This window comes from Pyrus communis, chromosome 12, assembly GCF_041283825.1.
Source record: "Pyrus communis isolate YQ-2024b chromosome 12, ASM4128382v1, whole genome shotgun sequence".
Taxonomy (NCBI): Eukaryota; Viridiplantae; Streptophyta; class Magnoliopsida; order Rosales; family Rosaceae; genus Pyrus; species Pyrus communis.
In genome coordinates this window covers 9,676,554-9,692,811 of record NC_142576.1, presented here as the reverse complement: position 1 = coordinate 9,692,811, position 16,258 = coordinate 9,676,554, and the positions used below count along the sequence as shown (strand labels likewise).

General features: G+C 36.9%; 3 protein-coding genes across 5 annotated transcripts; 1 reads left to right on the top strand and 2 right to left on the bottom strand.

Annotated features, from left to right (window-relative positions):
* Positions 1–965: 965 nt before the first annotated feature.
* On the bottom strand, positions 966–3,373 carry LOC137744060 (large ribosomal subunit protein uL4). Its single transcript, XM_068483920.2, has 2 exons — positions 2,182–3,373; positions 966–1,302 (listed from the first exon to the last, which is right to left on the bottom strand). Exons 1-2 carry the CDS (start codon positions 3,283–3,285, stop codon positions 1,189–1,191), a joined length of 1,218 nt encoding a protein of 405 aa, XP_068340021.2. The 5' UTR covers positions 3,286–3,373; the 3' UTR covers positions 966–1,188.
* A 1,149-nt stretch (positions 3,374–4,522) lies between these two features.
* On the bottom strand, positions 4,523–7,619 carry LOC137745568 (protein REVEILLE 8). Of its 3 annotated transcripts, none has more exons than XM_068485538.2 (8): positions 7,342–7,619; positions 6,825–6,882; positions 6,623–6,746; positions 6,370–6,528; positions 6,156–6,263; positions 5,984–6,046; positions 5,745–5,804; positions 4,523–5,039 (listed from the first exon to the last, which is right to left on the bottom strand). In XM_068485538.2, exons 1-7 carry the CDS (start codon positions 7,503–7,505, stop codon positions 5,752–5,754), a joined length of 729 nt encoding a protein of 242 aa, XP_068341639.1. In that variant the 5' UTR covers positions 7,506–7,619; the 3' UTR covers positions 4,523–5,039; positions 5,745–5,751. The 3 variants fall into 3 exon arrangements, with proteins under 3 accessions (XP_068341639.1, XP_068341638.1, XP_068341640.1); XM_068485537.2 differs by having other exon boundaries at positions 5,937–6,046; positions 7,342–7,616; XM_068485539.2 differs by lacking the exon at positions 6,156–6,263 and having other exon boundaries at positions 5,937–6,046; positions 7,342–7,614.
* Positions 7,620–11,383: 3,764 nt separating this feature from the next.
* On the top strand, positions 11,384–12,872 carry LOC137745242 (2,3-bisphosphoglycerate-independent phosphoglycerate mutase). The gene is made up of 2 exons (XM_068485158.2): positions 11,384–11,627; positions 12,452–12,872. Exons 1-2 carry the CDS (start codon positions 11,459–11,461, stop codon positions 12,733–12,735), a joined length of 453 nt encoding a protein of 150 aa, XP_068341259.2. The 5' UTR covers positions 11,384–11,458; the 3' UTR covers positions 12,736–12,872.
* The last annotated feature ends 3,386 nt before the right edge of the window (positions 12,873–16,258 follow it).

Here is a 16,258-nt window from a genome sequence, read left to right as displayed (position 1 = left end):
TTGTGTTTTAACTTTCAGTTTTTCTGCCGACTATGAGAGTTAGGAACCTTCAATCATACCCTCTATTGTTTTAGTTAAATTTTAGCTAAAAAGTCTAGAAGCTCCCTAAAACATCTCACCTCCAACCATACTTTCTAAATGAGTGAGGCAAAATAAATATAAATCAATAGAAATAGAATATTTTCTTTAACAGATTAAAACAATAGTAATTAATGCGAGGAGCCCTTCCTTTCTCACTCCCTTGATTATGAACTCGTAGCAAATTTTGCTACCCTAAGAGCAAAAGCATGACCGGAGATGAAATTTTTCAAGGGTTTATTTAGATGTACTTTTAAAATGATTGAAAACGCTTTTAGAGAAAATATTTTTTGTTTCTAAAAGTACTTAAAATACTTTCTGCAAAAAACACCAGTTATGTATTTCTTCCAAGAAGCACTTTAAGTGTTTTTTCTAGAATTTACTTGCATTTTTACTAAAGATTGATTCCAAAAACATTTTCACTAAAAACGTTTCCAATCATTTTAAAAGCACATCCAAACGAGCACTAAATTCCTCCTAAATTAAGCTCATTTAGGGAGCACATTGGATGTGCTTTGATCTTAATATATTGTGACTTGCCACTCAGTACTGTGATCTAATAGCGTTCCACTTAGAAGTGAAAGGTTTTAAATTCAAATCTCATAAATGACAAATTTGACACGAAACTAAACTACCCATTGTAACTTAACTAAACTCTCTCTCTTATTTTCTTATAAAATAAAAATAAAAAAATACATTGCGACTTTAATTGCATTGGATATTAACGGTTCCAACCCGCAAACCGGTTATTCTACGATAAATGTGCTCGTCGGACTGGCTATACAACCAGGAGTCACAAAACCCACTAATCACAACAAGGCAAAAGCAATCAAATCATAACAAGCAGTAATATAACCAAATGACCCTAACATGATCAGAGCGAAGCATTGCGGAAAAGTAACAAAAATATTACAATGCAGTGCACGTTATAGAAAATCTCCAACCAGATCAAATGGAGGAATAACACATCAAAACTTGCTTGTTCAATAAACTCATTTCCCATAAACTTCTCATCCATGACTAAAAGTAAACAAAAGACACAGATAAACACCACAGCAAAATAGACTAACAAAAACAATGTCTTATAGGAGTTTAAAGCAATAAACTAAATCACTGGGCAACCCCGAGCCACTTTGTGAAGTTGTCGAACTCGGTGTAATCGCTGTCAGAGATCATAGTTTTGTACCAAGCCTTTCCAGCTGCCTTGATGGCGGTAGCCTCCTCCTGGATAAAATAAACAAGTAAATTAGCTCACAAGCCTACAATCGCATACAAGTAAACAAGACTCCCACAAGTATTAGTCAACATAAACAGATATTCTACGTTAGCATACAAGATCAAACAAAATCTTGGTATACGTAAACTACACATGAACAAACATTGCTATTACGAAATAGGATTCACATAAGAGCGACAAAAACACAAAACATTGGATAGGCGTCTCCTATGTCCGAAATAATCTGAATCAAGAAATAACGCATATCGGAAACATGTAAGATCAACTTTTTTGCCATACTGAATGTTTAACTTTCACCTGCTAAAAGTATTGTAAAGAATATCTACTTCCCAAATGAAATGCTCAGAATCTTGGTTTACCAAAACAATTTGATCATTTAAGTTACCAAGTATTTCTACAACTTGCTTTCAAAATATAAGCTTATTTTCCGCTTCACTATAGCTTTGATAGGGAATGCAGGCAGCATCACTTCGCCTAAGAACCAGAGTTTTAAAAAACCGGTATCATTTACTATAAAGTCACCACTGGGAGTCCAAGACCCCTTCATCTCCGGAAGGCAGCGTACTTACAGTAGCACACTTAAACATCTTTACAACACAATTACATTTACTATTTAAATTAGAATTAGCTTTCATTTCAAGTATAATTAGACACCAGATAACAACAAATTACTAATGCAGGCACATCATTTTGCAATCAAATCATCCTGTAAAATCCTCTAAAACACAAAACTGAGTGAATCAATCAATCATATTTCATAATTATCCTTCACAACGAAACGAACAATTATTTTTAACAATCATATTTTATAAGGAACTAACATATCATCAAAAGCAATTCAAATAGAAACAAGCTGGATCGATTACCTTAGAAATGGGCTTTCTTTTCTTGTCAAGCTTCTCCTTCTTAGCCTTCACGCGCTGCTCCTCAGCCAAAAGAGACATTCTCCTTGCAGTTTTAGCATAAGGATTCAACTTTAGCAAAGTGTTCAGGTTTTTGAGAGGGTTCTTTTTCATAGGAGCCCTCTTGGCATCCTTCTTGATAGGCCTGACGACTGACTGCACCTCATCAGAGTTTATGATCCTAGCCAAGTCAGCATTGACCATCTTCGACCTCGGCAGCACATATCCCTTCTTCTTCTCCGAGAGCTTGTCAAACGACCCGTAAATCGAGTCGAGCTTCTCGAAAGCGGACTTGGTCCAGATCACAAACCGACCCAAATGCCCACCAGGAGCGAGCTTCAGCAGGTTGAGCCTCTCCACATTGATAATCTCGACACCGGGAAGGTTCCTGAAGGCCTTCACCAGCTTAGCCCCTTCAGTTCCGTACACAATGAGAGGTCCCTTGCGGTTAATGTACCTCCTGTTCCTCATCTTACCCTTTCCAGGGCGAATCGCGTGGCTGTCCTTCGCCTTCTCGGCGTCGGCGTAAGCCCCAATCTGCTTCAGAAGCTTCAGAGCCGCCGAAGTCTTCTCCACGCCCTCAGCCGAGTCGCTGACAACAAGAGGAAGCTCCGGAACGGTCTCGATTTTGTGACCGCGGGCCATGACCAGAGAGGGAACGGCAGAAGCCGCAATCGCCGAAACGATCGCGTATCGCTTCTGGTTCACGTTGATCCTCCGGTGCCAGCGGCGCCAGATCTTGGTGGGAGCGAACATACGCCCGCCACGGCACATGTTTCCGAAGGCTCCCTGCCCGGCGCGGTGGGTCCCGCCTCCGGGAACACGAGGGATACGCGAGACGGCGCGTCCAGTTCCCCAGGACTCGGCGGAGGTCTGGTGACCGGCCTTCTTGGAAACCGCATAGGGCTGGCGGCTGTTGTTCGACATTTGGGAGTGGACGGCTGTGACGACGTCGGGGCGGATCGGCACCTTCATGACGTCGGGTAAGGCGACGGTCTGGGACTGATCGGTGGCCATGTCGCCGTCAAGGGTTTGGACAGTGACGAGGGGGCGAGCGGCGGCGGCCATTTCTAAGAGTGGGGGGAGTGTGAGAGATGGAGAGGGAGAGATGCGGTGTGAGGGTTTAGGGTTGTGACAAATGTGTTTAAAGTTGATTTTATACCTAAAATGTTTGGGCCGTAGGGTTTTTTCAGGTTTGGACGCCCCATTTTCCTTTTTTTTTTTTTTTTTTTTTTGGAGTTTTTTTGTTCTAATTTCTTACATATTTTTTTGGGTCCATAAATTATTTTCTTACATTCAATTCCGTATTCATCTTATTTTGTGAAATGCTAAAAAATTGTTGAGTATTTTATCAATTTTGTTCAAGAAAAAAAAAATATTTCTTTGAAGTTATAGCATATATTGGGTCATATCAGGTAGGCTGGAGTAGTTGGGCCTCAATGTTTGTGGGCCTCGTGAAACTATGATAGAAACAAACACAATTTGAAATTAAAAAAAAAAAATGAAATTAGCCCTAATATTTTATTGATGAGTTCTTAGTATTGAAAAATTTGACCAAAGACATTCTTAATATTGAAGTTCATCGTGATAGAAACAAACACAATTTGAAATTTAATAAATAAAAAAATAAAAAAAAACCAATGAAAAGAGCTTGAAAACTTTGAGTTTTAACGATAAGAACAAAATAAAAGGTAAAGCGAATAATACCATGATTGACTTTTTAGTGTAAAAATGTGATTTTTCGTTAAAGTAAACAGTAACAGAAGTTTTTCGTTAAAGTTCCCTTAAAAAAATGAGCCCTAATATTTTCTTGATGAGTTCTTAATATTGAAAAAATTAATCAAAAACATTCTTAATATTGAAATTACTTTTGACTTATATGATAGTAGCTCTAATACTTTATGGATTTTGAAGAGAATGAGAAGGTACAATTTCTTCTATAGAAGGATATTAGAAATGAAAGAATTTAACTCAAGACAACACGCCAGACTGATAATTGCTGTTAACCAACTCAGTTACAAACTCTTTACAATTATACAATTGGCCTCATTGCTGATTGATTATTGAGCTATGCAACGTAGATTGTAACATGTTTTCTTTTTGTTGCTAAACTATCAATGTTTCGTTATTCATGTGAAAAAAAAAACAAAAAAAAACAAAAAAAAACAAAAAACAAAAAACCTTTCACGTATACATGCAGACTTCACTCCTTATTTCACTCTTGAACAGTCACATAAAAAAAGCCTTTCCTTTGTAACTTTGATACAGTTAACCCCAAATTGACAATCAACTGAAGTGCAGGAAGTAAACCTAATGTTGTTTCCTTAACATAAAAAAAGAGCCTTTCCGTTGTCGTAGTTAAATTTGTTTGATGGCACAAGATGCAACCCTAATGTTGTTTCCTTAACAGAAAACGTAAAGAAAGGGGAGAAAGAAAGAAGAGAAAACTACAACTAAACACATGTTACACGATATGCATGCTTGTCTGGAAGGCCTGGACAAAATCGGGGATACGAATATATCATCCATTGAGGCCACCAGACAATTTAGATCCTTTTGCACAGCTTGAAAACCAGTTCAAATGTTTCTTCCTTTCAGCATCCTCTAACGCTCTATGCATTGTGTCTGCAGAACTACATTCCTAACATCGGATTTGGCATTTACTGTTCTAGAACCAGTACACTTTTGCTCCAAAACACACACACCAGTCAGCGGGTGTAACTACGAACAAGTTCATCATGACAGATCCCTGTTCAGCTTCGTGGTGACAATTCCTGCAGCTACTGTTTTCGTAGGACATCATATGATAACAGGACCTTCCTCTGAACCAAAATACGAATAGTCAAAATTAAAGAAAATCACAAGTTTTAGAAAGACTAAAATCTTAAGGAATAAGGCAAACCAAATGAGAAGTTGGGACATTTGATAAATAAAGAGAGGATGCTGATAGGCTCATTAAGAGTTAATGGAACTCTCAAGATTTCGAAGTGTTTTCTCAGGAGGAACAGCTCACGAAAAGCTTCAATTTTTTTGTCATGCATGTAAAGTTTTATGGAAACTTCTAATTTGAGCTTTTTCGGAGTCATCTTTCACCAATCTCCTTATTTTAAGCATCATTTTTCTCTTAAGATAAATTTATAGTTAAGGTCATTACACTCGTTGCTGATAGCAGCACTATTTGATTCTCATGACAAATTTAAACATGAGAAAAGAGATCCAGTTCAGGGAGATCGAAACTCTGTTGTCACGATAAAAAAGAGAAAACATCAGCAATCCAAAAGCTAGCAAATGTGTAAACTAGTAAAACTGGATTTTTTTTTTTCTAGTCGTAATGTAAACATAGCTAGTTAAATGGGTAATTTTTGTCAAAGAAAAACAATATCCACATTGCTTTTTACACCCAAATCTTGAAGGAGATTGGAATTGACAAGGATAACTGTGAAACAATAGAAACATACGCCTAACTGCGAAGAAAAGTTACATCACACGACACTACAATTGTAATAGCACAAAATAGGAAGAATTACCATTTGCTCAAAGTCCGGACTGGACAAGTTGATGCTGAGATTCCTCATTAACAACAGAACCTGCAGAAATAACAAAATTTAACTACAGGCGCATTGATTCGTAGTAACTATTCTCATCCCACTGTTACTTGTTAATCTTAGAAACCGTCAAGAAACAAATTGTTAAAAGCGATGTAATTTCATTCAACTCACAGTTTCAAAATTAATGGGATTCATTTCCCTGAGTTTCTGAGCATGACCTTTTGTTTCTGGATCAAAAACACTCCCGATGAAGCTATAAACTTCGGCAAAATCAGGAAGACCTGCAAAATAGTAGAACATATACATAAATCATAAATGTTCCACCATAAATTTTCTTGAAATTCAAAGTCCGAGAACAGATATAGTCAGCATTTGCAGTCTGATGATCACCATGATGCCCAGGAGCTTGTTTCCCTTGATTTGGTATCTCGGAACTTGGCAGAGGGCCACTAAGACTGCATGTGTTAATCCCTGATAACCCCTTTGATCCAATATCAGCTGAATCAGTAACGCCGAACCCCATAATAAGTGCTGGAAAGTTCTCGATAAAGCTATTCTGCCGTAGGCATATCAAGCAAAGCAACTAGAAAAATAGAATGTATACCTTCAGTTCCATGAAGATTAGTAAATTCTTCGCGTGACAACAGAATTTGGTCCGATGCAGGGTTTGTCAAAATGGAAGTTTCATCCCAAGGAGAATAGGTAGATGCAATTGCGTTCATTGAAGAAGGATAAGCAATGGATGCTTGCAACGGAAGTAAACCTGCCAATTCCGATGTTGAACAATTAAAAGTGAAAACAATTAAGGTTTAAGCTTTAGAAAGACACGATGCCACTATCTTTTAACAATGGAGAACCATTTTTGGAGGCCTTTTGAGGGTAAGGATGAGTAGCCTTGCGCTTTGGCCGTGGAGGAGGCACGTGCGCCGTTGTCCCGCTCTTTTGAACTTTCAAGAAGTACTTCTGGGCGTGACTCCTAATCTGCAAAACCCCAATTCTCAAAAACCCCCAATTCATACTAACTTCAAACTAAAAAGCAGAAAAACACTTGTTCCAAACCTGAATAACCGTTTTCGAACCTACAAAATCTTCGATTTTCTTCCAGTCTCTATCAAACCTGAAAATCCCACCGAAACTTCAATAACTCTGACATCAAATGACAAAATCTACAGTTTTACACATTAAAATCTCCCATTACATTACTCTGTTCACGATTCTAAAAAATAAAGTGAGAACTAAATTGGAGCGCAAGAATATTAAAGTTCAGAAATTTGGAAGATTCAAATAAAACCCACAACCCAAAACAAGAAATTACAACACACCACAACAGTAGCTACACAAAAAGCAATTAAAGCCAAGAAGCAGTCAAGTAAACTGAAACAGAAATAGGCAGGCGGTGGACTGCCGTGGTGGATAAGACGTTCCTCTTCAACCCACTGCGTCCGGGTTCAAACCCTCCTTTTCCCGAAGTTTTGATGAACTTAGTGGAGATTATCCAACCGTTTGTTGAAAAAAACAAAGAAAACAGAATTGAATGCTTGAAAGTAAAAAGACAACGAATAAAGGAAGAACTGACAGTTGAAGAGCTTCGAGGAACTTGTCGTGCTCTTCGTCGGTCCAGCTTTCTCTGGACTTGGTTATGGTGTATGGCTTCCGGACCTTCTTTCCCGACCCGTCTGAGGAAGGCGTCGACGCCGTGCCCATTGACGATTGGGGGTTGGTGGAGGCAGTGGAGTTCATGTGACTGAATGAATGAATGTGTATATGAGAGAGAGAGAGAGAGAGAGAGAGTTTGTGGCGCGCGGGGGTCTGAGGGAGTGTGTGTTACAAAATGCGTGGTGGTGGCATGCGAGTGAATTGTGGCCGCCCAATTATTTGGTCACCGGCTTCTCTTCTTCCTCCACTCAATTAATCGTCCCGCGTCTTTGCTTTTACAAGTTTTTACTGTGGGGACCTAGTCTATGGCACTGATTTGAAACTTCCTCGCATCTGTTAGTCTTTACGGCTCTATCACTATCACGTGTTAGTTCTCTACTGATAGATAATAATACTGTCACATCGTGTTACTAATCTACACACATTATAATATACGTATTTTGTCTATAATACGTAAATTTAATAATACTACATCATTGTATGTGACAATTACGTACTAAAAGTTTCCAACTTTACTAGAGATTTTATTTCTATAAGAAATACGACGAGCAAGGGCCATAAGCGTTATACAAATGAAATTGTATACAAAACTCTTATTTTTATCCAATCAGGTTGACATGAACGTCATTAGTACTATAATCTAGTGGTAAGTAAGAGATCTTATAAGTTTACCCATGCAAATGGCAAGTTCCATATTAAAGTATTTTAGCTAACCCATTGTATGGTTTAATCCAAACTTCCACCATTAAGTGTTTAACTATCGTTATATTATATATAAAAATTGAGGTGACATTACTAATCTTGAAACCCTTCTCTAGTTGAATTGTATGTATCAACAACCATGAGAAGGGCAGAACTGCATCGCTATGCAATGATAAACATTGTAAAACTTACAAGGAATGAGTATCATTCCTGCTCATGGGTTTACTAACAACAAAAATAATGAAAATAAGTGAGTGATTTCATTAGTTTTTTTCTTATGTCATACCTGAAAAGTGAATGTATAGGATAATAAAGAGGGGTTATTTATTCTATACTCATTTTCTTCTCATCCATGGAGTTAAAAGGTTAGCTTTTGATACAAGCCAAGATGGATGTGAAGAGAATCTCACATCGCAGAACTACATCAGGTTTAAATATAGGTGTTTCATTTCTAATTGCATCAAGATTTTTTGGGATAAAATCACACATCTAAGGTTCATTGGGCTTGATACCACCAAAGAATAGGGTTTGGTTGGTTAAATATGGACACTATCGGTGCATGACAGTTTTATTAATGGTCACTTATGGAGCATGTGACATAACAATTGGCATCAGAGTCTGGTTCGACTTTGACGCAAAGATTTAAGTGGAAGGCACATGGTCAATACTCTAATAGACGATGGCAACTCCTTACACTTAGTGAACCTACAGAAAAAGGTGGAGCATGGCTAGTAAAGCTATGCTCGTGGAAATCTTAGTCTGCCAGGAGCTAGGTGGAGCAAGAGCTCGTAGGGGGGGATCAAGGAAAAATCCTTCTCGAAGGAGGTGGAGTTGCGGGGACCGATGCTGCAACCATACCATTCCTGAAATGTGCGGGTTGTTGTAAATGACGGCGTTATCTTGGCTTGCTCTCTCCAATGAGAAGATTGTTGGTGTAGAACGTTGGCTCCATATAAGCCAAGATAGAAGTGAAAAGAGTTCTATATCGGAGAAGTACAATAATACTTAAAGGATACTTTATAATAAATTTAACTAATCAACAGGAAGAAAGATTCGAATTTGAGTGTAAAGAGATTGAGCACAATGTTCTAACTAACTTGATTAAGCTAAGTCTATATAGCCTACCATTTTCTTTGGTTCTGTAAAGCCTACCATTTTCTTTGGTTATTATTAGTTTTCAAACCATCTGACCATTTGCCCAGACTTGATACCATCCATAATCGTGAAGTCATAACTCATGCTAAGCTCGTTGTCATACCCGATACGATGCCTTGCTCTGGTACCATATAATAAAACCCTTAGGTGGAATTTGTCTTCTATATTTTTGTAAATGGTGACCTTTTTGATTTTAATGTCAATTAGTGTAAATTACCGCTTGTAATAAAACATAAAAAATAACAAATAAAAAAACTTCTAAAGAAAAAGTTGTTCAAGTTAACTGGATGGTAAAACATTAGCTACAAACAAAGTACATTGTTTTACATCAAATAGTACAAATAAACACGTGTAACATTACTATGGACCTATGGTCCCTTGTTACACAAGAAATCGAAAACTTGTCTTGCAGGCTCATTGAATATGGGGTGCGATGAGGATAAGCAGGCAACCTATTGTCTGGCAGCGTCTGTGTAGATGAATTCTTGGTTGGCCTCAAATCGAGCAAAAATATTAATCGTGACCGATTTTGTGCTGATGCTACATGCAACTCTCTCCTGTCCACAACTATGATTGCATGATTCCGAGAGAGTCATTGGTGGGGACAGCCGCGCCAGGTCACCAGGTACGACTGCCACTCACCACTTGCTTTCTTTTCAGAATTTGTCAAGTTGTTTTGAAGAGAAGAATATTTAAGTGCCTATAAACATATTTGCTTTCAGTCATTGCGATAAAGCGAGGGGTTTGAGAGAGAGAGGCCAAGGAATCCCACTAGAAAATTTACCTCATAAAAGATATCAAAGCTTGGTATAATATTGTGAAAGTATTTCAAATCAATCTTATATTGTTATGTGTTTAAACTTTTCATCTGACAATGCGTTTTTAGCTTTAGATACCACCACAATAGCATCTAAATAATAAATAAGCTTCATAACTAGAAAAATGTTGACTATCCTCAGTGTCATGTTATGAATGAGACGCTTAATTTGATTTACCTCTCACTCATCACAAGATTCACAACATTTCAGAGGTTTAACAACAAATACAATTAGGTTAAAAATCGCAACAAAAGTGAACAAACAAATACTCCCAAACAAGATGGTAAAAATCAATATTGGAAGCATCCCTATATTATTCTCATTATCATTTTTAATTATTGTGACCGTAAGACTGCCTCTTACTTACTATGAATATATAACAATGCACAAATATTATACACATAATATGAGTGGATTGATAAGTCATATGACGGCGATATGAGTAAATTAATAACATTATTTGACATTATTTCGATGATAGTTACGCCAAAAAAAATTTATCAAAAACAAAAAAAAAAAAACACACATTGAAATGAGAATAGAGCATGTATAAAGAAAGAGGGATGAGTTAGGATAAGAGTAGTTACAAAATTTGCTTCCACCCATTGTGACCACAAAATAGAAGAAACTTTTATAGCAAGAGTTCGTTACAAATTAATTTGATTCCCTAAGCTTTAGTGGTGATTTCACTTTGGTCCTCAAAAATCTTGCCGTGCAAAGTTGGTCAACAATACGTGAATTATATAATTTGCCAAGATTAGCGGCCGACTATTTCAACAAAAAAAAAAAACTCTTTGACATCACATCCCTGTAACACTGAAACGATCACTTAGATCGTGATATGTGTAAACATATTTAAATATTATTTGATCAAATTGATTATTACCTAAGGTGAAAAATATTTTTTCTAGTTCGAACGATATTACCTACTCCTAGATATAAATATTCACATGCCAATATATGAATGGTGTATTTTTTCTTACAGTAATGCCTTTAAAAGTAATCACGTGTTATGTTATCAACTTTTGTAATAAAATTCATTTTATGCCCTTATTAAGCACAAATTCAAAAGGGTACGGATTTGGGATTTAGGATCTAGGGACCAATTTGAGACAGAAAAAATTTGAAGGACCAAAGAGACGAAAGCTCCAAAGTTTAGGGAAATTCAAATTTAAAGCAATGTAAAATTAGGACACGTGTCAAAGGGAGAGAGGGCAAGGGAGAAGTGGAGGCTGGCAAATCTCCCAGTGTGATAAGACGGTACGGAAGTGTTAAGCCATGAGATGATCAACCTGCAGTAGGTTTGCATAGGTTTGCATTGGACTGGAATATTCTTTTGGTTTCTGGGATGTGCTGCTGCAAATGGATATTCAAGCTCGAATAGGAAGCTTATCATCCTCCTCTCACAACTTTCGGACCTCTCGAAAACATAACTCTGCATCTTCTTCTCCATCTTCTTGCTACTCGCCATTGAAGCCCTTGTGTTCCAGAAGGGATTCTCAGGAGCCCCAACAAAACGGTGACAACAATGGTATGCTTACTAACTGCAGCTTTACTAATTGATATGATTAGCTTTTTAATTACTATTAGTTAACTTTTGTATTTGTTAATTATCAGTTTCTGGATGTAAGAATTACTTCACGTGTGATGTGCTTCTGATTATTTTGCATTTCCCATCAAGTTTTGGTTTGGTCATCACTTGACTGTTGGTGCTGTTTGGAATTTTGGATGAGTTGGATTTACCAGTTTTAATTAAGATTATTAGCTTATTAATTAATTGTTCATCTTTCGGGGTTTCTGAAGGAAGTTGAGGTCGACCAAAAAATTCAGGAATTGGAGTGTGACTTAATTCGTTATAAATCCCTGAGACAATTCTTCACAATCTCACAATTTCTCTACAATGAGTTGCATGCTATTCTAATTAAACCAAAGAATACACTAGGGATGGTAGTGAGATTCATGTCTTAACATTATGCATATGGATGATATAATGATCTTGTTTTAAAAGGTAATTAAAGGAGAGAGAGGGTTAAAAGAAAGTTTCATCAGTGGGTAATATGTATACATTCAACTCTCACAATCGCTTCATCACTCAAAAGCAATATGCGATGGATAGATGTGAGAGAGCGGCGTATACAACCGCCCACCCTCTTAATTTGGCCCAATCTTAATGGTAATATATCATGCTCCTAGCCACCATTAAGTGGTTACCAACTAGCTCTTAGTCGTTGCGATTTCCTTTCTTAGCGAACAAGAAGTCCTCTTAAGTTTGAATTCTCAAGGTGATTTAGCTGCTTCTGACCATAAAACCGACCATATGGTAGTTGATTGTCGATCATCCAAATACCTCCTCAGGTGATAAATTTTCAACAGATTGGGACAAGGCATGGGCAAACATAAGGAAACAAGGCAAAAACAAAAAGAAGGGTGGCTTCTTCGCAGGGTTTTCTTCTCCAAACAAGTACGTGAGCTGGAACCCTAGGCAGTCCAATTACCCACTGTCTGAGGAGGTTGATCCAATCAAGAGGACAGAAAGGTCCAATCTCATGCTATGGACTAGTCCAAGGTTTACCCTAGCAGGAGCCATTGTTATTGTCACCTTCCTTTTGGTATACACCATTCTTTATCCACTTAAGTAATTTCACTTCTTCAAAAACACAACAAACACAGGGCTCATGTTATAAATATGATTGTGATTTCCTATGAGGAAATGGCTAGTTGGAAAAGGAATTCTGAATATGATTATTATAAATAAATGAAAGTTCTTACTTCTTCAGCTCAGGTTTGCATCTGTGTAGTTTTTCAATTTGGCATTACTTTACATTGATATTGGTAAGGAATCAGATTGTACTTGATGAGTGAGCTTCAATTCAAGGATTCTTAAATAAATTTATTAGAGGGACACTTATGTAGAGTCACTCGGCATTGTATTTCTATTATCCAAACTGTCTATTTTGGTATTTCCTCAAAGATCATCGTTGCGAAAAAGTTCTCAAGTCCAAAATCATCTAACCACTATAATTAAATGGTTTCATTTTAGTGTTTTCTGGAAATATTGTATGTGTTCATCTATTTATTTATTTTTCATGCAACCAAAATCTCTTAATGGTTTCCTATTTGTCTAAATTTTTGCAATAATGATGTATGATTGAAGACAAATCCAGTGTAATTATACAAACAACGTTTTTCAATGACTCGGTTCAAAATCAAGGGCAATGGACTATATGGTACTACGTATACGCTGAGCAGATGACTAGATCACAAAAACACTTTATCAATACCTTTGCTTTTGAGAGATTCTGCCTCGTCACCTAATGCACACCTAATATGAGTATCTCACTCATTACGCAAACATATGCACTCAGTGATCCGATATTTTCTCCTTGAGTAATTCACAATTACAAAAGAATTTAAGGTCACTATTATATCAAAATATGCCTCCCTATTAGCTATTGACTGTTTTTACAGCCAAAAAAGCAGAAAGATATGAGCACACGTGCAAAACAAATTAACAGACACATTCATGTAGGATTACAGGTTAGAATCCACTGATATCATACGCGGTGAACAGAAAAAACCCTAATGTTGGTGACGACGAAGAGAACGATGTGATAGTTTGGTCTTTGACAGAGATAAACTCATGTTAGCACAGTGTAAACCATATAGATTTGGTAATCATCATGTCTAAAGGATCAGCTCCAAGGCAGAACCAGAAAACCCCAGCAGTCGTCACTAAGTTTTCCACTATCCTATTGTACTTCCACATTTTTGTGTTCCCTTCACCAGAAGATGACATCTATTAGGGTTTGTCTGCGTTGCACCAGCAAGAGCTTCTTCGGGTCCTTTTCAAAGGGGACAGTGGAGATTTCAGGTCCAGAGTTACCCAAAGATATTGGGCAATTAACTGTTGTGTTCAAGAATTTTTTGAGCTTGTCTGGTTTGGCAGATAATTGACTTGACTGACTGCTTCAGTTTGCGTCTTTAACCAGCCATCACAAGAGTATAATTCCATCAAATAGTGCATTTTCCTCGTCTGCATGATTTTTTCTTCAGCAAATAATATAAATAGCTTATAGCACTTAGCAGTCTATCTGCATTACTCACTCTGCTCCAACACCAAAATTATAAAAAGCTGTCTCATTCCCATTTTCTTTGTACTCCAAAGTCCACACCAATGACTCTATCTAGGCTTCCTCCAAAGCGAGGCCAGATCAAAGTTAAGATAATATCTAGACTTGTCAAGTTGGTGGTGAGAATAGTTTCGAAAGCCAGGGAGAGAGCAGCTTCGAAAGCCAGGGAGAGAGCTGAGCCAACTTATAAAGGTGGCGACACAGGTTGCGCAGGCGCCCATGCAGCCGGAAGGCGATCAAATTAACAACGTATGGTTCATACGAGCATTGATGTCTTTAAGTAGCTGCAAATGTTGAAGCAGTACTGCAGTATTATATATCTACATAAGGAGTTGAGCAGCTGCTCTTGAGAATGCATGAGAAAATTTGTAATTGGGTGTGCTTTTGGTTTGATGTACTGATCCTATCATAAATTCATAATAAACCATTTCTTTTTCTTCTTACTCTTACATTCTAATGAAGAAGGATATTGTTCTGTTCTTCTTGGCGATGAACTCTTTGTTGTCCTGCATGGCTTTTGGAATTCAACAGTGTTTAATGAACACGAATTTCGCGCAATCTGTTATCCGGTTGCAGATTCAACCGTGCTTTTGGATTCATGCAACAGAGAAACCTAATTTGTTTCAAGAGACCCTTGTTTCAATTTGTCAAAATGTTTTCTCTGACGCCAACTTTATCAAAATGTTGATGTCTTAATGGATGACTTTTGTTGAAGAATGTAAGGTCCCATTCGTAAATCTTATAAATAGTTCTCATGGTGATATGGCATTCGGAAGATAGTCCATGTGCTAAAAAAAAAGAGGATTTAAAGTCTTGTTGTGTAATTCGTTAACAAATTTAATTCAAAAATGATTTCACTCTCTTCTCTCTTGTGGTGACAGGACACATGAAATCTCAACCATGCTCCAATTTGTAATTTCACTCTTTCTTACAAAAAGTACTTAACCATTTATACAAATTTCATGCCTTTATTTCATGGTTCGCTAGAAAACGAAGAGTCTAATGGTTGTAGTTACGAAAGTGAATGATGTGATTTATACAAATTTCTTGCCTTGTTCATGATATTAAAAGAAGGTTGGATGCATCAAGGCTGGGAATTTGAGGAAACAAAAAACAAATCAGTTATACCCACTTTCCCTTTTTTTGTTCTACTAATTTGGTTTGGATAGAAAACCCACAAAAATGGTTGAAATAAAAATACTTTTTACCCTTGTATTTAAGTAAAATTTTTTACTAAATTTGTTAAAGGATCTATTTTTCAAGTACCTTTTCACTATCAAAACTATTTATCCAATTAGGCCGAGTAAAGTACAACTTCTATGATGAGTGGTTCCTCTACTTTTGAGTGAAGACCTTTCGTATAAAACTCCACACCTTTTTTACTTAATTTTACCTGAGTTTTTCTCTGTCATTTATTCATTTTTTTATTTTCTCAACAAGTTTCTGCAATTTTTTTAGTACAGTTGTAAACTGTGCAATCATATGGCCAACAAGGTTGCTCCAGTCGTGCAAATTTGAAGCCCTTTTATCTAGACAGCATCTGTGACCATAAAGAATGACAATTTTGTTGCAGTTGAACCCGAAAAAACCATCATTGTGCTGTTGATCAATTCTAATATAAAAAGTTTTAACTGTTGGGAGCGAAGCTGCACCATTCCTTGTCGAATTTGGTTTGTTACTAATCAATAATCATGTAGCTCTTAACCAATTAAAAAGAATAGTCATATATCTTGAGAGTTATCATTAAAAAGGGCATAGTTTTACAATTTTTTAAGGGCTCGTTCGATACTTTGTTTTTAACTTTCAATTTTTATGTTCGAGATATAAAAAGAGTATACGAGCTAAACACGAAATGGTTGGTTTTGATTTCTCCAACGTTGGAAAATAAAGATGTATAAATTTTTTCTTCAATTATCTGATGGCCTCCTCCACAAAACTCAGAAACTTGTATCAGCAACATTTCAATTATAATTCAAAGGTGCAAAAGGTTTTTCCAAATTCATGCATCCAAAAAAGCTCTCTGTTTGACACA

Bases quoted from the DNA above. Each gene is read 5' to 3' on its own strand.
- LOC137745242 (XM_068485158.2), top strand. From the start codon at position 11,459: ATGGATATTCAAGCTCGAATAGGAAGCTTATCATCCTCCTCTCACAAC. The intron at 11,628-12,451 runs GTATGCTTACTA...ATACCTCCTCAG, and splicing joins ACAAAACGGTGACAACAATG to GTGATAAATTTTCAACAGAT.
- LOC137745568 (XM_068485537.2), bottom strand. From the start codon at position 7,505: ATGAACTCCACTGCCTCCACCAACCCCCAATCGTCAATGGGCACGGCG. The intron at 6,264-6,369 runs GTATACATTCTA...TTACTGATTCAG, and splicing joins TAATCTTCATGGAACTGAAG to CTGATATTGGATCAAAGGGG. The intron at 5,040-5,744 runs GTAATTCTTCCT...ATTTTGGTTCAG, and splicing joins GTCCGGACTTTGAGCAAATG to AGGAAGGTCCTGTTATCATA.
- LOC137744060 (XM_068483920.2), bottom strand. From the start codon at position 3,285: ATGGCCGCCGCCGCTCGCCCCCTCGTCACTGTCCAAACCCTTGACGGC. The intron at 1,303-2,181 runs GTAATCGATCCA...TATTTTATCCAG, and splicing joins AAAGAAAGCCCATTTCTAAG to GAGGAGGCTACCGCCATCAA.